Source organism: Doryrhamphus excisus, linkage group LG10, assembly GCF_037039965.1.
Source record: "Doryrhamphus excisus strain RoL-2023G ecotype Guam linkage group LG10, RoL_Dexc_Guam_v1.1, whole genome shotgun sequence".
NCBI classification, from domain to species: domain Eukaryota; kingdom Metazoa; phylum Chordata; class Actinopteri; order Syngnathiformes; family Syngnathidae; genus Doryrhamphus; species Doryrhamphus excisus.
In genome coordinates, this window is record NC_136366.1 from 4814611 (window position 1) to 4834440 (window position 19830).

Genomic DNA, 19830 nt, shown 5'->3' on the forward strand with positions numbered 1-19830 from the left:
AGCGTACCCTATTATTGACATCTTTAATCTACCTCTGGGGTCACAAAAGGCCCCGCTAGCAGCCCTTCCCTGCACTTTTTAGGGGTATTTATCTCTTATTAAAGATGCTTACAATGCTGATTCTTTTGATTTGGGAGCGTACCCTGTTATTGACATCCTTAATCTACCTCTGGGGTCACAAAAGGGCCCCGCTAGCAGCCCTTCCCTGCACTTTTTAGGGGTATTTATCTCTTATTAAAAATGCTTACAATGCTGATTGTATTGATTTGGGAGCGTACCCTGTTATTGACATCTTTAATCTACCTTTGGGGTCACAAAAGACCCCGCTAGCAGCCCTTCCCTGCACTTTTTAGGGGTATTAATTTCTTATTGAAGATGCTTCCAATGCTGATTGTATTGATTTGGGAGTGTACCCTGATATTAACATTTTTAATCTACCTTTGGGGTCACAAAAGGCCCCGCTAGCAGCCCTTCCGCGCACTTTTTAGGGGTATTCACCTCTTATTAAAGATGCTTCCAATGCTGATTGTATTGATTTGGGAGCGTACCCTGTTATTGACATCTTTAATCTACCTTTGGGGTCACAAAAGGGCCCCGCTAGCAGCCCTTCCCTGCACATTTTAGATGTATTTATCTCTTATTAAAGATGCTTCCAATGCTGATTGTATTGATTTGGGAGCGTACCCTGTTATTGACATCTTTAATCTACCTCTGGGGTCACAAAAGGGCCCCGCTAGAAGCCCTTCCCTGCACATTTTAGATGTATTTATCTCTTATTAAAGACGCTTCCAATGCTGATTGTTTTGATTTGGGAGCGTACCCTGTTATTGACATTTTTAATCTTCCTTTGGGGTCACAAAAGGGCCCCGCTAGCAGCCCTTCCCTGCACTTTTTAGGGGTATTTATCTCTTATTAAAGATGCTTACAATGCTGATTGTATTGATTTGGGAGCGTACCCTGTTATTGACATCTTTAATTTACCTTTGGGGTCACAAAAGGGCCCCACTAGCAGCCCTTCCCTGCACTTATCTCTTATTAAAGATGCTTCCAATGCTGATTGTATTGATTTGGGAGCGTACCCTGTTATTGACATCTTTAATCTACCTTACAAGCACATAACAGAGCCCAGACACAGCAGAGATGGGGGGGAATTAGGACATCAGGATGTACTAGGTCTCCTGTGGGAACACTGCACCCAAATAGGACAGGTACTATGACAGGTACTACACCACACAGTATGACAGGTACTATAACAGGTACTTCAGTCTAGTCATCCTTAAGCGAGAATGTGATGTCTTACCTGGTCACATATGTACCGAGTCCCGTCCTTGCGTGTTGTCTTCCATAAGAATCATCCCGATCATCGCATCGCTGCTTCGACGTCTCCCCGGGAAGAGCAGCTCGTATTCGGCGTGGATGTGCAGGTTGGCAGCGTTCATTTGACAAACTTTTTTTTCACCCCCCTCTTGTTGTAATTTGCTCTATTCTTAGCACCTCGCCGCTAAACACATAATTGGATCATCCCAGCGGCTTGACAGCGACAAGTCACAAGCACCCAATAGCGGGAGGCGAGAGATCAGCCACGCCGATTCCACTAATCCGTCCACGGCTACGGAGGTGTGCTGCGCTCACGCCCGGAAAGGAGCAAGAAGCTCGGGAAGGCAAGCCTGTTCCCGGTCGGGGTGGTCCATCCAGCACAATGATCATAACACTGCGGGCTCTTCTGGAACAAGGGGTAAGTCAGCGTGCTAGCATGCTCCTTACTGCGGGAGTCTGCACCGGGACGTCCAGGTGGCGCTCCTTTGCACTTCTCTGCAGGGCCTGCAGGGGCATCTGCGCATGGGGGCGCCCACAGGATCATTTACTCTACTTTCCTGCACTGTGCTATAGTGTCCTGCTAAAATGATAAAAAATATGATTATTTATTTATTATTATTATTTGCTGGCTCGGTGCTGCTGTATGCAGTATGAACCCCGCCAGACTTGTGAGGAATAAATATATCAATAAATATCAATCAATATAATCAAATACATCAACTATACATTAAAATGTATTGATTTTTTATTGAAAATATTTTTGGACATCTGAATTTTTTTTATTAAAATGAAATTATAAAAATAAAAATATTTGAAAATGTAAATATACGTCTCACCGTTTAGCCTTTCATTATGTTCCTGTATTATTCATATTTTTAGATATATGTTTAAATATTTATGTTTAAATGTTTTCATATTTTTGTGCTTTTTTATGCAGCCGATTTTTTTGTTAAAACATTTTTTAAATGCAGACATCAGTGGGTAATGACCCGAGTTCAATCCCACCCTCGGCCATCTCTGTGTGGAGTTTGCATGTTTTCCCTGGTTTTCTCCGGGTACTCCGGTTTCATCCCACATTCCAAAAACATGCTAGGGTAATTGGCCACTCCAAATTGTCCATAGGTATGAATGTGAGTGGGGGAGAAAACCGGAGAAAACCCACACATGCACGGGGAGAACATGCAAACTCCACACAGACATGGCCGAGGGTGCAATCGAACTTGTGTCGCCTAGCTGGTGTGGCCTGCATGCTAACCACTCGCCCGCCGTGAAGGCTAGACTCATATGTATTTCTTCAAAATAAAGCCAACAACCTACCACTTCCACATGGGATATGAGGAGAACTTCTATCATGTCGGACATGACTTGCAGTGTTAAGGTAATATAATGTAAGGTAATGTCTTTTGTCATTACTACCGCCTAGTGACCAGACTGCTACATACGTAGCATTTGTAGTTCAATATGTTTTGACTAAGAATATAATATAGCCTACCATAAAATAGCCATCATTTATGAATATGAATTATTTGTGAAAAACAGTGACGTGATAATCAAGCCACAATATTGCGAGGAATGACGCTATTGATATTTATCTATGCAAGTATGCAATACAGCACGATTTTCATAGGAGTTATGTTCTATGGCAAAAACCCACAAGTAATTAATATGCCCATAAAAATATCTACTTTTGGCACACGGCTTGCTCCTCTCCCTCTAAATCCTCAGATTTTGGATCAACTTTTGCAATAATGTGACTGTTGTAGTTATTAATCACATTCAGCTCAGAAACCACACCCTCTCTCACTCTCTTTAATTGCTATTGTTGACTAGCGACAAAGGCTAACAAGCTGACAAACGCATATCAAATGTAAAGCTACTCTCTCAAGATGATATATGAACACATGGAATCAGAGTTACGCTATAGCCAGTCACAGTGTAAAACTACGGTGTGTTCAAGGACCACTGAACAAAGTGCAACATTCCAACACTTGTGTCGGAAAATGACGCGAGTATTAAAAAGGGACAAGATTTCATCTTCAGATCAAAACTGCCTTGTGGACATGAGGCCTGGGATAGTAATAGTAAATGAATTAATAAAACATCATCAAACATGAAATGAAAATCAACTCCATAATTTTCCTGCAGGCCTCATTATATGGCCATGTGCTTTGGTGTCTGTTTTCCTCGTCTCTCGCCTCCAAACAGGCAGGAAGTGGGTTCACGCTGTCATTGCTTTCAACACCTTGGCACGTTTGTTTCAATAGAACAACGGCATGAACAGAGAAACCCTTTTGTCAGTGGGTGGAGGCGGGGCCCGCTTGCGTACACCGTAATTGAATGTGTACACTCAAAAAATAAATGTTTAGCCTCAACAACAAAAAATCAACGCAACAATTTCCATTAGTCTTTCTTAGTTCATTCATTCATTCATTTTCTACTGCTTTTTCCTGAGGTCTGCGCGCTAACCACTAGACCGCCGTGCCGCCCCCTCACGAGGGTCGCGGGGGGTGCTGGAGCCTATCCCAGCTGTCTTCGGGCGAGAGGCGGGGGTCTTTCTTAGTTATGACAACTTAATTTGAAATTGCTTTGAACCAACAAACAATATTGCATTGCACAAATTAGCTTTTCCTCTTCACTCAAAGCTCATTTTAAGTAATGCTTACTGAATAATTGTTGTCATAGGGACAAGTTTTTAAGTTCGTTTTTAAGAAATATGTTAAGTCAACTGACTTAATCATTTTATTCAAAATAGTTTAATTTGTTGTCTACTTAATTCAGAGGTAGGGAACCTATGGCTCGGGAGCCAGGTAGGGCTCTTTTGATGACTGTATCTGGCTCTCAAGCATTTCTTACCACAATAAAAATTTCTTTTTGCTAACATTTTAAAGTAAACCATCACAGAAATGACTGCTAAAAATAATATTCAAAATCAACAACTTTCTTATGCATTTTAATTCGTCCATCTATATTCTGCTGCAATACGGCCAACCATATCTATCTTTCCTGATGATATTTTCCAGGTCAAACACCAAAACTTGATTATTACTGGGTAATGCTGTAGTCTACCTCGGTCATTGAGATGTCAAAAAAACATGTAAATGTAAACTTTCCTCCTTTAGTCAAATAGCTAAAGCTGCAGAACCAAGCCTTCTGGCAAAGATGACCAAAAGAATGAAATATACGGAGTACGGTGCAAAACTATGCAGCAGCAGAAGTTGTATTAATGGCAGCAAGTATTTGATTTATTGTTAGACACTGCGCTGCTCACGAAAGTGTGCTGGCCACACCCCATTGGCGTGCGGTAGTGTGCCTGGTCTACGTAATTAGAGCCCATTATCTAAAACTGTTGGTCTTACATAAAAATGCACACATTTTATTGCATTCAATGTTTAAAAAAATGTATATGGCTCTCACAGATACACATTTGAAAATATCTGGCCTTCATGGCTCTCTTCGCCAAAAAGGTTCCCGACCCCTGACTTAATTATTATAACAATGCACACAGCTTTTTAAGTCGCAGTAACTTTATATATATATATATGTTATATTATGTATATTATGTTACCAAGCTAATTTTATGAAGTCATGGCAACTTGAATTTTGTTTTAAGCTTACCAACAATAAAATTTTAGTGAATATGACATGCTAAATTAAGTTCATCTAATAGCCAACATTATTATTTGAACATAACTTAAAAAATAAAGTTAGCAACTTAGAAAGTTTATCTAAATCAATTAATTACATTTTTTTACATTGCATTTATGTATTAAATCAAGTGGTGTCAACAGATACTCTGAATTACTTTTTAGAGTGTAGATTGCAGTATATTGTCATATTTTAGATATGTATAAATGTGTTTTTGTATGCTGTACATATTACCTGTATTGTCACATATTTGTATATTTTTATACCCAGTTAGGCTGAATGACATGGGTTTTTTTTTGGTGGGAAAAATGCAAAAAAAAATATTTTTTTAATCTTTTTTATCTGTCCAATAAAAAAGTGAAAATAAATAATAATAAAAAAATAAATAAATAATAATAATTATAATTAATTATTTTGACCACGTACGGGGGGATCCACTGTTTAAAATGCAATAAAGTAGGAAAACATTTGAACATAGCATATGTATATTTACATGACAAATGTGGGCGTTCAACAGTCCTGCTACTTTACTGTGTTTTTTGCAACGTAGACGGTTTGTAGGGGAGAAAAATCATCGTCATCCATTCCTTAAAAGGATTTAGTTACAACAAAAATGAGAATATGACCTCTGCCCAAGCATAACAAATCACACATAACAGCGTTATGAAAGCTAATATCGAGTATATCCACGGTAGAGGTGAATAGCATCATAGGCGGGCGATACAATCGCTTGCTGTTATGATATAATATAGTTTATGTTGTATTATAGAGTGTAAAGTATATATAAAGTATATTTTTATGTTATGCTAGCTGAATGAGGCGGAAGGAAGCGCTAATGGAGGTGGGTGTGTCTCTGTGGAGGAATGACGTATTATTGGTCCACGCATGCGCAGCACGCTCCCCCCGCTGGTCCCGGCCTGTCAAGAGCAGGCAGATGGAAACGTAGGCAAGTGGATTGGGGTGAGGTCATGTATTTTTAAGGCGCACAACGGAATAAAAGCTCTTTCCTCCGGAGGCATTGACGCGTCGTCCCGCTGCTCCGGAACATTTCATCGAAGGTCGGGTGTTGTGGGGGGGATCCGCATTTCATGCCGGAGGTAAGATAAGGATCCGAGCTCTCCTGTTCCTCGGACGTGCTCATTGTTTGGCCGTGGGGGGAGGGTCGTACGTGTGTCATTTAACGTGCATGCAGCTTTTTTAAGCGACATATCGTTTTTTTTCATTGTCTCGTTTTGACGTGAACCCTTGAACGCAGCATCGGCCCATATGTTTAAACAAGCAGGGCCCAGTCATATGGTGACATGGAGGTCATTATGTCTGATGTTATTATCACGCACGGTTCCGTGCTGTGGGTTGACTGCAGCTTCCTGCGTGTGGCTGCCGGGGGGGGGGGGGGGGGGGTCATGTGGCCAAGGTGAACCCCCTGGCGTGGATGTCCAAATGAGATGATTGCTGATTGCTTCTCGTCGTTATACTCTCCTGACATTAGCTTATATTAGCTTATATTAGCTAATTTATGGCTTCTTTTTGAAATATTTACATGACTACTAGCACATCAGTATGATCAGGAGAAGCAGAGGAAAGAGGAGCTAGGTGTACTGTATTCAGGCACACGCTCCGAGCAGTCGGTAATATTTTCAAAGACCGCATTTTTTGTTGTTGTTGTTGTTTTCTTTACCATATGTACATCATTTTTAATATCCCTTGAATGTACCGCATTTACATCATAGTTGTGTACCTCATAATGTACTTCTAATGTACAATATTTACATCGTGTTTAATGTACCTGTAATGTCCCGTATTTCCATCATGTTTAATGTATCTCTCATGTACCACATATGTTGTATATAATCCATCCATTTATTTTCTATGCCGCTTATCCTCACGAGGGTCACGGGCGGGAGGCGGGGTACACCCTGGACCGGTCGCCAGTACAATTATATTACATTTTATACAAATGTATTACATTATATTTAATGTACCATACATGTACATACATTTAATGTACATACATTATATATACCATATACATCAACCTCTTTTATTTATTTTATTTTTTATTTTTACTTTTTTTGTGATTGTTTACAAAACCTGCCAACATGTACACATTTATAGTACTCAACATGCAATTTGCTTGTATTTTTTGCATTTTCCTGGTTTCATTTTGAAGTTCAGCCTCTACAGTACAGACCAATTAATAGATATTACCAGTTTCTGTACTATTTCAAATCGGGGGGGGGGGGGGGGGGGGGGCAAACATTTTCTGTCCCTTAGTAGGGGCATGACAGAAAATAATATTACAAGTTATGACAGGCAGAAGAAAAAAGGAGCGCTCGGTTTGCTCACAGGGTATTGGTATGATTATCATTATGATTATTATGCACCCCTAATAATGAGTATAACATAACAAATATTAGTTTGTACTGCATTGTAGGCATACTTGTAACGCTTTTACTGAAGCGGTATACACTAAAGGGTGAAAACTTGTCAAAACATGTACTAGTGGTAGGCAAAACTGGATCATTTCGGTTCATTCAATAAAAAGATTCAATAAAAATATCCGTTCATTTTGGTCAATTGGTCGTTAGCCTGTTATCCCCCTTGTGCATAGACCCGGTCAGCCGTGTTGAATCAGTCCGTTCACTCATGTTCACGTTCATTCCGACTCAACAGCGCAACAACACGTGATGACTAGTGTTGTGTCGGTCATGAACGAACTGATCAAAAGAACTAGTTCTTTTTGTGAACGTAATGAACAAGGTCACAGACAGTGTCTGTCGTTGAACTGACTCTCCAGCCAATCAAAAAAAAAGCATTTGCAACTGAACGGACTGAACGGGTATTTTAGAGGCGATGACCTTGTTCATTCCGTTCACAAAAAAGAACTAGTTCTTTTGATCCGTTCGTTCATGACCGACACACCATTAACATGCATACTTTCTGTGTTGATTTTTCTGACAAACACACCAAGTTATGCACAAAAGTTTCACCCTGTAAGACTTGAAATTTCTCACACACGTGCTTGGCAGTCCCCTACAGGTGCATACCGAATTTGGAACACATATTTCACATATTTCCACGAGACACCCACTCTAACTGGAGGGTCTTTTGCCAAATCACCCCCAAATTTGGTACGCACCCGTAGGGGTCTATAAACGATGAGATCTTGCTAGTGAGTTAAATATGAGGCATAATAAAAATACTGCACTTAGAACGTAAATATATATCACTTAGAGCTTATAATATGAACAAAAAAATACATCATATCGTGTAATATATAATTAAATATTTTATATTATAATTTTTTTTTTCATTCATTCATTTTCTACCACTTTTTCTCACAAGGGTCGCGGGTGGTGCTGGAGCCTATCCCAGCTGGCTTGCGGGGAGAGGCAGGGTACACCCTGGTTCTGGTAGCCAGCCAATCACAGGGCACATATAGACAAACAACCATTCACACTCACATTCATACCTATGGACAATTCGGAGTCGCTAATTAACCTAGCATGTTTTTTTTGGGATGTGGGAGGAAACCGGAGTACCCGGAGAAAACCCACGCATGCACGGGGAGAACATGCAAACTCCACACAGAGATGGCCGAGGGTGGAATTGAACCCTGGTCTCCTAGCTGTGAGGTCTGCGCGATAACCACTCGACTGCCATGATGCCTATATTTTATTTTATAAAATATACATATAAGATTACTGAAGAGCCCAGAATCAAAGTACACAGTTTGAATATAATTTGCCTCGCCCCTCCACAAAGTGAATGTTAAGCTTGTGTAAGTGAGACCAATGCATCTGTTGCGTGCCTCCTAATATTGTGTCATCAGTCATATGTAAGTGTTGTGCAATTCTGCCTGTCTGTGTATTGTGAACGCCGACAATGCAGTGAACGAGTAGTAGTTGCATGGGGGTGCTTTGTTTGGGCACCGGATCCCATGGACAGATACCGTACTGGTACTACTGAATCTGGGGAGTTAGTCCTGTCTGAATTGGATGATTACAGGAAGATGTAGTATGTGCTCTGCAGTACGCAAGCGCGTGGATTTATAATTTCTAATACATCCAGGTCCTGACCATCAGCTGCTGCATTGCTGACATAATCTTCATTGATTTGACCATCAACATGCGAGTTAGAAGGGTCGTCTCCCGGCGCCCACGTGACCTTTAATCATCGTGATGGATTGGCGTTATTGCTGAAGATGATGATGCTCAGTAGTGGACTCTTGTGTCCTCCCGCCTGTGTGTGTGTGTGTGTGTGTGTGTTACACAAGCATGTCTATTTTCATATGATGAGCGAGGCGGATGCTGCAGACGTCTTTGTGACGTCGGGCAAACAGACGGAGAGCTGAGTCATATTTTTTCCTTCCGCCAATTACATCCCTCATATGGATCGAGTGTCGGGGCTCAGTGGAGGCATGGAGGGACCGCGATGGGCCGGGTGGGGAGGTTCCCACGGGTGGGGGGGGGTTTAAAGTCTTGAAATTGCTTGAATTCTAATGGAGCCTTATCTGAATGATGCTGAAATTTTGGGTTAAGTGTACAGTATCGCACAAAAGGGGGTGGCCATTTTTATGACAGTGTAACGGTTTCCTCCCACTTCCTCCCACATTGGAGCGAAGGCTTGTTTGGGTGTCCTTTATGTGCCTGATGATTGGCAGGTGTGCGGTCCAGGGCGTATCTGCTTCTTTTCTGAAGTCAGCTGGGAATTATATAACATTCATATTTATAGACGATAGAGTATTAAAGAAATATAAAATATTTGGCTATTTCTTAAAAATATATATTCATAAGATTCATATTCAAAATTTAAATTTATATTAAATTAACTTGTATTCAATTATATCCATTCAATATTATAATTATTTATAAATATTAAATAAATATTTAAAAATTATTTAATAAATATTGAATAATTTTTAATTAATTATTAATTAATATTATTCAACATAAATTAAAAAAATACTCATAAGTGTAAGAGTACATTGTATTTATTGCTTTATTATTAATTATTAATAAATTAAATATATTATTTAATATTATTTATTATTAAACAAACCAAAATTTTAAAAAATATGAAAAGTTTAGACACACCTCCTCATCATGTGGAAGAAGTGAAAGAAAAACTCTGAAGTCGGTATCACGTGATGTTGGTGTGACGTTTTACTGGGCATGCCCCATTGACTATTCTGGTTGATTATAGCGACGCATGTAAACAAGAGATTGGAATATTCTTTTCCATGTATAGCATTGTTTTCGGAAAGGTTATTCGGAAAGATTCCATTCGGAAAGAGAAAAACTCCTCATGTAAACGTGGCTAATGTTAGATGGCTTAGTGGACTCGACCTTCACGGTGCTTTGACCTTGGGTCATCACTGCTGATGATGTTTTGGTGTTTGCTTGCTGACTTGACTTGCCAAGACATAAATGCTGTGCTCGGCTCCCGTTGTTCGGCTTGTTTTGTTGCACAGACCCGCCTTTTTTTCCCCCGCACTGCCAATCATGGAAGTGTTGTGGTTCTCCCTTTGTGCGCACAGAGAACCTTTTTGGATGCACAGCGATCAGCAATCGAAGACTTCGCCATGAACAAAAACAAGAAAGAGAGAGAGTTCTACAGCCTGGATGTGGGCGACTCGACGTTTACAGTATTAAAACGGTACCAGAACCTAAGACCCATTGGATCGGGAGCTCAGGGAATCGTCTGGTGAGTGATTCTACTTCATTCGTATTCCGCCAAGCGACCGCTTCTCAATTCCGACTACTTTACTTTTGTGTCCTTTTTGTCATTCAGCTCTGCCTATGACCAAGTCCTTGAGAAAAATGTCGCCATCAAGAAGCTGAGCCGGCCATTTCAGAACCAGACCCACGCCAAGAGGGCGTTCAGAGAACTGGTCCTAATGAAATGTGTCAATCACAAAAATGTACGTACTCAATGTCATCTTTATGACCGCCATGCATCTCATCCATACGTATATTTTCCCACCGCACAGATCATCGGCCTCTTAAATGTGTTCACGCCCCAAAAATCCCTGGAAGAGTTCCAGGATGTGTAAGTGGCTCGTTTTCTTCTTGTTATGTTTACTGTAGTAGTAATGTTACTACTGCAGTATTCTCCCGTCTGTATTTCAGATACTTGGTGATGGAGCTGATGGACGCCAACCTTTGCCAGGTCATTCAGATGGAGCTGGACCACGAGAGGCTGTCTTATCTGCTCTATCAGATGTTGTGCGGTATCAAACACCTCCACGCCGCCGGAATCATTCACAGGGTAAATGTTTGCTAATCAGGACTGGATGCACGCTGACACGTCAAAAAAAAGTCATCGGTATCCGAAATGTAATATGGTATCAATATGGGGGAGAAAATGGCAGAATGGTCTTCGGGTGAGAGGCGGGGTACACCCTGGACTGGTGGCCAGCCAATCACAGGGCACATATAGACAAACAACCATTCACACTCACATTCATACCTATGGACAATTTGGAGTGGCCAATTAACCTAGCATGTATTTGGAATGTGGGAGGAAACCGGAGTACCCGGAGAAAACCCACACATGCACGGGGAGAACATGCCGAGGGTGGAATTGAACTGGGGTCTCCTAGATGTGAGGCCTGCGCTAACCACTCATCCACCGTGCAGCCCTGTGTTAATCCAACAAACCTCATTTCACTTCTGAAATACCAATCCATCAGTTACAGTATATCACAACACCATGTGACTGGTGGCCAGCCAATCACAGGGCACATATAGACAAACAACCATTCACACTCACATTCATACCTATGGACAATTTGGAGTGGCCAATTAACCTAGCATGTTTTTGGAATGTGGGAGGAAACCGGAGTACCTGGAGAAAACCCACGAAAACTCAACATAGAGATTGCAGAGGGTGGAATTGAACTCTGGTCTGTATGCTAACCACTTGCGCGCCATGCAGTCCAATTGGTAGCGGTATTGAAACAAAATTCCCAAAAAGTTATCAGTACTGATATCGAAGGGGAAAAATTATTCATTCATTTTCTACCGCTTATCCTCACAAGCGTTACGGGGGTGCTGGAGCCTATCCCAGCTGACTTCAGGCGAGATGCGCCAGCCAATCACAGGGCACATATAGACAAACATGTGGGAGGAAATGTGGGAGGAAACCGGAGTACCCGGAGAAAACCCACGCATGCACGGGGAGCGACAGAGATGTTTGCGGGAGGAATTGAACTCGGGTCTCCTAGCTGCAAGGCCTGTATGCTAACCACTTGGGTGCCATGCAGCCCAATTGGTAGCGATATTGAAACAAAATTCCGAGACAAGTCTAATCCTTTTTTTGGTGTATAGCATGTTTACATAGAACACACTTTCTGTGTGCTTTGCAAGGTTTATCAAATCCTCTAGAATGGCCAATACAGGAGGGAATGAGTTCATAAATATACAGTAGTAAATATATTACATATTTCTATGTTTATGCTAGGAAGTAGATGTTAAAGTATAGATACTAAAAGTAGCTTGCATGTAAACAACAGCTAGTTCTCATGCGTCCAATGCCGACGTACCAAAATCATCACATTTCCATCTCCCACGTCGGCACCCGACCGATAGACGGCTTAGCTCCAGGCTTTATTTTAAGACGCGCGGCGAAGCCTTGACGCCCTCGCTCTCTCTCTTTAGGACCTCAAACCCAGCAACATTGTCGTCAAGTCGGATTGCACGCTGAAGATCTTGGACTTCGGATTGGCTCGAACGGCCGCCACGGGGCTCCTGATGACGCCGTACGTGGTGACGCGCTACTACAGAGCACCGGAGGTCATCTTGGGCATGGGCTACCAAGCTAATGGTCAGTGTTTTATGTTCTTGGGATTGATTGACAGTTATTGCTACTCCCGTCTTCTGTTAGCTCACTAACCTGCTTCGGTCTAACCTGTGTGTTCCTCTCACTGGGGATTTTAACCACTAGTGGACATTTGGTCTGTGGGCTGCATACTGGCTGAAATGGTTCGCCATAAAATCCTTTTCCCAGGACGGGATTGTATCCTTGTGGCTTGGGATTTTATCCGATCTTTCTGAAGCATTCCACTCCATGCTAATACGTACATCCTGCATGACTTTCATGTTCTCATGCCATCATTTTTTGTTTTTCACCATCACTCCTTTGTTTGCATGCACACGTCTGCATCATCAAAACGCCCCCACACCACACCACACCTCCACACACCCCCACAGTGGATGTGTGGTCAGTGGGCTGCATAGTGGCCGAGATGATCAGGGGAAGTGTGCTGTTCCCCGGCACTGATCGTATCCTTCCCATCGTTTCTGTGTGGTCCGTGTCATCACTTCATTCGGCGTGAAGACATCCACCATCCCACCCCCCGCCCCCCCCCCACCCCATTTCATTCCATTTTGATTTTTTTACCACCATTTTTGGTAGTAAATTGGGTTTTTACGTCTGGTTGAGGCTTGGTAAGTACAAACCCAACTGATCCAATCTTCTCAAGCTTTACTAAGAACAGTGGAGAACATGAACGCCCCTTCCGAACATACTGGAGGCTTTTCTGACCGACTCATTTCTTCCAAAGACCAGGCCACGTTTCCTCATTTTTTATTTTATTATTATTATTTTTAATAATAATAAAATTAAATAAATAAAATTTGATTTTTATTTTATTATTATTATTATTAATAACAACAACAATAATAATAATAAAATAAATAAAAATCACAGTCACGACCCAAAACAAGCTCAGTGGAGAAAAGGCAGTGTCTTTATTTAATTGAAGGATTGATTAAATCAATTGTCAAATTTAAGTTAATTTAATCAAAAAAAATCTAATGCATTCCATCTTTTTTTGTAAAAATTGCACTAATAATATTAATAATAATAATAATAATAATAAGAAGAAAATAAATAAAAATCACAGTCACAACCCAAAACAAGCTCCATGGAAAAAGAGCAGTGTCTTTATTTAATTGAAGGATTGATTAAATCAATTGTCAAATTTAAGTTAATTTAATCAAAAAAATCTAATGCATTCCATCTTTTTTTGTAAAAATTGCACTAATAATATTAATAATAATAAGATGAAGAAAATAAATAAAAATCACAGTCACAACCCAAAACAAGCTCCATGGAAAAAGAGCAGTGTCTTTATTTAATTGAAGGATTGATTAAATCAATTGTCAAATTTAAGTTAATTTAATAAAAATAAAAAAATGAATGCATCCCATTTTTTTTTGTAAAAATTGCACTAATAATAATAATAATAAATACGTCACTCGGGACCAAATAATTCCAGGGCTGCTTCACGGCCGTGCGCTAAACATAAACGCTACTGGACAAGGTGGAAATGAGTCGTTTGTGGGCTCGGCCAGTTCGTGCACGTGTTTACCATTTCCGGTCACAAAGTGGGTGCCAAGTGCGTAATTAACATAAATGGCCAACGCAAAATGTAAACGCTGTTTGCAGCACTCTGTGTGTGCACTCGCTAGTGGCCCCGCCTCCACCCACTGGGACAAAGAGTGTTCTGCTAGTGAACCAACACGCCCAGATGTTAAGACTGATGCACAGAGTGAACTCTCCTGTCATCCAGTCTGTTGTCAATGATGTTGGCCACATGATCGAGTTCGTTTATTGATCGTATGTTAAGCTGATTTATTGATTATCGTGACAGGGCTAAATTGTACGAAGGAAGTTAGCATTTCTAACTGTATTTTTCGGAAAAATAAGAAGAAAAGCCGTACAGTCTTCATGTTTTTGTCACCATTTTGTGTGCAACGGTTAAGTGGAATACATGATTGTACTTGACTGGTGTGGAGCGAGAGTATTCCAGGAAATCCACATCAAAATTTTCCTTAATCACGCCTCAATCAGACATTGACCAGTGGAACAAAGTCATCGAGCAGCTCGGCACCCCATCTCAGGACTTCCTCATGAAACTCAACCAGTCGGTAAGAACGTACGTGGAGAACCGGCCGCGCTACGCGGGATACAGCTTTGAGAAGCTCTTCCCGGATGTTCTCTTCCCAGCCGATTCCGATCACAACAAACTGAAAGGTGGCGTATTCTTTCAGCCGCTGACGTCGGAAGTATTCCTAAAAAAAAAGTTAATCCGACTTGGTTATTTATCTCTCAGCAAGCCAGGCAAGAGATCTCTTATCCAAGATGTTAGTGATTGACGCCTCCAAGCGCATATCTGTGGACGAGGCCCTGCAGCACCCCTATATCAACGTTTGGTACGACCCAGCGGAAGTGGAGGCGGTATGTTGACTGCATGATTTTTGTTTTTTTTTTATTATTCCACGCTTGTCTTCTTATTGGTAATGGTAATGGTTTAATTTCATTTGAACATGCATCAGATTACAATTGAATGCATCACATAATCAGTTCACAGTTCCACATGTCCAAAAGGAGTAGGAAGAAGCAAAGCTTATTAAATCCTACCCCTCCATCTGGTACTTTTACAATCAGTAACTGATACATTTGTTCACTTCCTGCTTTCCTAATATAATTTAAGTTTTTTTAAGTAATTAAAAAAATGTAACTTTATTGTATAGTTTTTTTTAATTTAAAAATTTTTAAATTGCCCTGTGATTGGCTGGCGACCAGTCCAGGGTGTAACCCGCCTCTCGCCCAAAGACAGCTGGGATAGGCTCCAGCACCCCCACGACCCTCGTGAGGAAAAAGCGGTAGAAAATGAATGAATGAATTTTTAAATTTTTAAATTTTTAAATTTTTAAATTTTTAAATTTTTAAATTTTTTAAATTTTTAATTTTTTTATTTTTATTTTTTTTTATTTTTAAATTTTTTTATTTTTATTTTTTATTTATATCAGCAAGTTGAAGTATTTGTGATTTTAGAAATAAGGATTTATTATGTTCTCTGTAGGCGGCATTATGAATTATCCTTACTGACCTTTTTTGCAGTACATTTAGCGAGTGAAGATTGCTTTTATAGTTATATTTATAGTTATATTTCCACACCATAAGTAAGATATGGTAGAACCAGAGAGCAATAAAGAGTGTGGAGTGATTTCTGACTGAGAACAAATTTTGCTTTGTTCAATATTGAAATATTGTTTCATCATTTTGTCTCCTTCAGCCTCCGCCTAAGATCCTTGACAAGCAGCTGGATGAGAGGGAACATACAGTGGAGGAGTGGAAAGGTTTGCCACTTTTAAACAGGCCCGAAATCACTTTGGGTTTTCAGTTTGTGTTTCTCTCCCATGTGAGCACGGATGAGCTCACCCTAAGCTCGAGTTGGTGATAATGACCCCCGCGCTCATTTTTAGAAAGGTCACTCCAGCACCGGCACGTCCAAATTAGAAACATGATGCTGTTTGGAGTGTGCAGAATGCAAACAGACTGAAAAGAGAACGCTATGGCCTACATGCTATTAAGGATGTAAGAAAATATCATTTCGGCGATATATCGCGATACTTTGTTCCACGATACTGTATCGATATTCATTCATTTTCTACCGCTTTTCCTCACGAGGGATGCGGGGGGTGCTGGAGTCTATCCCAGATGTCTTTGGTTGGGCGAGAGGCGGGGTACACCCTGGACTGGTGGCCAGCCAATCACAGGGCACATATAGACAAACAACCATTCACACTCACATTCATACCTATGGACAATTTGGAGTGGCCAATTAACCTAGCTTGTTTTTGGAATGTGGGAGGAAACCGGAGTACCCGGAGAAAACCCACACATGCACGGGGAGAACATGCAAACTCCACACAGAGATGGCCGAGGGTTGGGAAAGACAAAATAAGAAGCCAAAAAGTTACCACTTCCACACAAAATAGGAGGAGAACTCATTCACTTTCTACCGCTTATCCTCACAAGGGTGATAGGGGTTGCTGGAGCTTATCCCAGCTGTCTTCGGTTGGGCGAGAGGCGGGATACACCCTGGACTGGTGGCCAGCCAATCACAGGGCACATATAGACAAACAACCATTCACACTCACATTCATACCTATGGAGAATTTGTAGTCGCTAATTAACCTAGCATGTTTTTGGAATGTGGGAGGAAACCGGAGTACCCGGAGAAAACCCACGCATGCACGGGGAGAACATGCAAACTCCACATAGAGTTGGCCGAGGGTGGAATTGAACCCTGGTCTCCAAGCTGTGAGGTCTGCGCGTGAAAGTTTTTACAGAGGAAAGTTTGTGATGCAGCATAACATACTGTTCTAATGGAATAAAAATGTGTTTAGTAAGTGCATATTGCTGGTGTAATTCAGTTTTTCCAGGAAATAATCTTTAAGAAAAAAAAAAAAAATATCGCCTTGTTAACAGTATCATGATATATCGTATCGTGATACGTATCATATCGCCAAATTCTTGCCAATACACACCCTTACATGCTATCAAGTACTCATCACTTCTTACTTCACTATGGTGTTTTAGGGCTGATCTATAAGGAAGTCAGCGACTGGGAGGAATGGACGAAAAATGGCGTGATCAGAGGACAGCCGTCTCCTCTCGGTGAGTCATCATCGGAACTTCAGCAGCCATGTTGCTGTCAAAAGGTGTTTATGTTCACAGGGTGCTTTGGGCAGGGCGAGAAAATGCTTGATAAAATGTGCAAAAGTATGACAAAATGAAATATTCCATATTAGCATACTAGAAATACTAGTATACTCTAGGTTCATTCATTTTCTACCGTTATCCTCACGAGTGTTGCGGGGGTGCTGGAGCCTATCCCAGCTGTCTTTGGTTGGGCGAGAGGCATGGAATGGCCAAGTGCGGAATCGAACTCAGGTTTCCTAGCTGCGTGGCCTGTGCGCACTAATCACTCGTCCACCGTACAGTCCTGATGATTATATTTAATATTCATTCATTTTCTACCGCTTTTCCTCACGAGGGTCGCGGAGGTGCTGGAGCCTATCCCAGCTGTCTTTGGGCGAGAGCGGGGTACACCCTGGACTGGTGGCCAGCCAATCACAGGGCACATATAGACAAACAACCATTTACACTCACATTCATACCTGTGGCCAATTAACCTAGTATGTTTTTGGAATGGCCAAGGGCGGAATCAAACTCAGGTTTTCTAGCTGCGTGGCCTGTGCGCACTAATCACTCGGCCACCGTACAGTCCTGATGATTATATTTAATATTCATTCATTCATTTTCTACCGCTTTTCCTCACGAGGGTTGCGGGGGTGCTGGAGCCTATCCCAGCTGTCTTCGGGTGAGAGGCGGGGTACACCCTGGACTGGTGGCCAGCCAATCACAGGGCACATATAGACAAACAACCATTCACACTCACATTCATACCTATGGACAATTTGGAGTGGCTAATTAACCTAGCATGTTATTGGAATGGCCAAGGGCGGAATCGAACTTCGGTCTCCTAGCTGCGTGGCCTAATTATATTTAATATTATATTGATGAAATATTAACATTTAATATTATATTATATTATATTATTAATTATTATAAACTTTGGAGTGGCCAATAAACCTAGCATGTTTAGCTATTGCTACAATGCTAACTGTCGCTCCATGTGACTCCCAGGCTTGTTCTCGGAGAGCGGATGCAGTCATCTTGTCAGTATTTTGGATGAAACCTATGCCTTGACGTGTGTTTTTCGCAGCACAGGTGCAGCAGTGATTGACAGCCCCCCTCAACCTTCTTCTTCCTCCTCCTCCTCGTCCTCTTCTTCTTCAGCCAATGACGTGTCGTCCATGTCCACAGAGCCCACGGTGACCTCTGAAACAGACAGCAGTTTGGACAGCCACACTTCTCTCGGAGCTCTGGCCTGTTGCAGATAACACACACACACACACACACACACATTTAGTCCACTGTAATCTATCCTCATCAGTGCACATTATAGTGTTAGAGGTGGGATAGTTCTCCTATTAGTTTGTAGAGCTGCGCTTTCAATGTACAGTTTGTTGTTATTGGCCCTGATACTATTGTAAATGACTGCGCTTTCAAATGGTATCATTATTATTATTATTATGATTATTATGATTGTATTTTTGCTGCAAAGAGTATGTTTTGATGTGAACCTGACGTTTGTAATGAGCGGGGGAAGGCGTGATAGGGGATTTGTGCATCAGTGTGCGGCTACACAGTGGCATCACGGCACGCTGGTAAAGTGTTTTTTTTTTTTTTATACTTTCTTAAAATGCTGATTCAGCATTCGGGATGTTTTAAATGAATCCACTATCGGATGTTTGGATGTGAATATTTGCTGTTTTTTTTTTTTTTTCCCTCGTCTGTGCAGATGTGTCCTTCAGCCTGTTTTCCCGCCGTGCATCGAACTTTGTTACGTCGGTATACTGTACAACGTACTGATGTGTATTCTACTGTTACTTACAGAACAGGGTGAATGTAAGCAAAAAGTCAACAAGACGCCAACACACTTGGCTCCAAAAGTTACAACACTGCAAACAATGACGTCTAAGCAGGTTAAATACCTGAAATCTTGGTCAGAAATACATATTTAATAATAATATATTATTATAGCAATTCTACAACACAATACAGGTGGTGCTCGGTTTACCGTATTTTGTCTTATGTTGTTTTGTGGACTCCCATAAATTCTTTATTTTGGTTTATTTTGGCGGCACGGTAGCGAGTGGTTAGTGCGCAGACCTCACAGCTAGGAGACCAGGGTTCAATTCCACCCTTGGTGTGGAGTTTGCATGTTCTCCCCATGCATGCGTGGGTTTTCTCCGGTTTCCTCCCACATTCCAAAAACATGCTAGGTTAATTAGCCACTCCAAATTGTCCATAGGTATGAATGTGAGTGTGAATGGTTGTTTGTCTATATGTGCCCTGTGATTGGCTGGCGCCTCTCGCCTGAAGTCAGCTGGGATAGGCTCCAGCACCCCCCGTGACCCTCGTGAGGATAAGCGGTACAAAATA

At 41.3% G+C, this 19830-nt stretch overlaps 2 protein-coding genes across 5 annotated transcripts in view; one reads left to right on the forward strand and one right to left on the reverse strand.

Moving 5' to 3' along the window:
* The window catches only part of ptpn20 (protein tyrosine phosphatase non-receptor type 20), a 48438-nt gene extending 46663 nt beyond the window's left edge, over positions 1 to 1775 (reverse strand). Inside the window, exon 1 of the mRNA XM_058054175.2 lies at positions 1301 to 1775. The gene's annotated coding sequence lies outside the window, so the exon portion shown is untranslated. The remainder of the gene's footprint in view (positions 1 to 1300) is intronic.
* Positions 1584 to 19807, forward strand: LOC131105822 (mitogen-activated protein kinase 8). 4 transcript variants are annotated; one of them, XM_058054232.2, is made up of 12 exons: positions 1584 to 1735; positions 10502 to 10668; positions 10756 to 10885; positions 10955 to 11013; positions 11094 to 11232; positions 12624 to 12789; positions 12910 to 12981; positions 14821 to 15003; positions 15083 to 15207; positions 16049 to 16112; positions 17359 to 17436; positions 18553 to 19807. In XM_058054232.2, the coding sequence occupies exons 1-12, from the start codon at positions 1700 to 1702 to the stop codon at positions 18723 to 18725; spliced, it is 1392 nt and encodes a 463-aa protein (XP_057910215.1). In that variant the 5' UTR covers positions 1584 to 1699; the 3' UTR covers positions 18726 to 19807. The 4 variants fall into 4 exon arrangements, with proteins under 4 accessions (XP_057910215.1, XP_057910225.1, XP_078650006.1 ...); XM_058054242.2 differs by lacking the exon at positions 12910 to 12981 and adding an exon at positions 13176 to 13247; XM_078793880.1 differs by having other exon boundaries at positions 18548 to 18700.
* The last annotated feature ends 23 nt before the right edge of the window (positions 19808 to 19830 follow it).

What these genes read in the sequence shown, in the direction of transcription:
- LOC131105822 (XM_058054232.2), top strand. Translation starts at nt 1,700, where the DNA reads ATGATCATAACACTGCGGGCTCTTCTGGAACAAGGG. An exon ending in CCGCCGGAATCATTCACAGG is followed by an intron (nt 11,233 to 12,623) that starts GTAAATGTTTGC and finishes CTCTCTCTTTAG; the next exon opens with GACCTCAAACCCAGCAACAT. An exon ending in TACAGTGGAGGAGTGGAAAG is followed by an intron (nt 16,113 to 17,358) that starts GTTTGCCACTTT and finishes ATGGTGTTTTAG; the next exon opens with GGCTGATCTATAAGGAAGTC.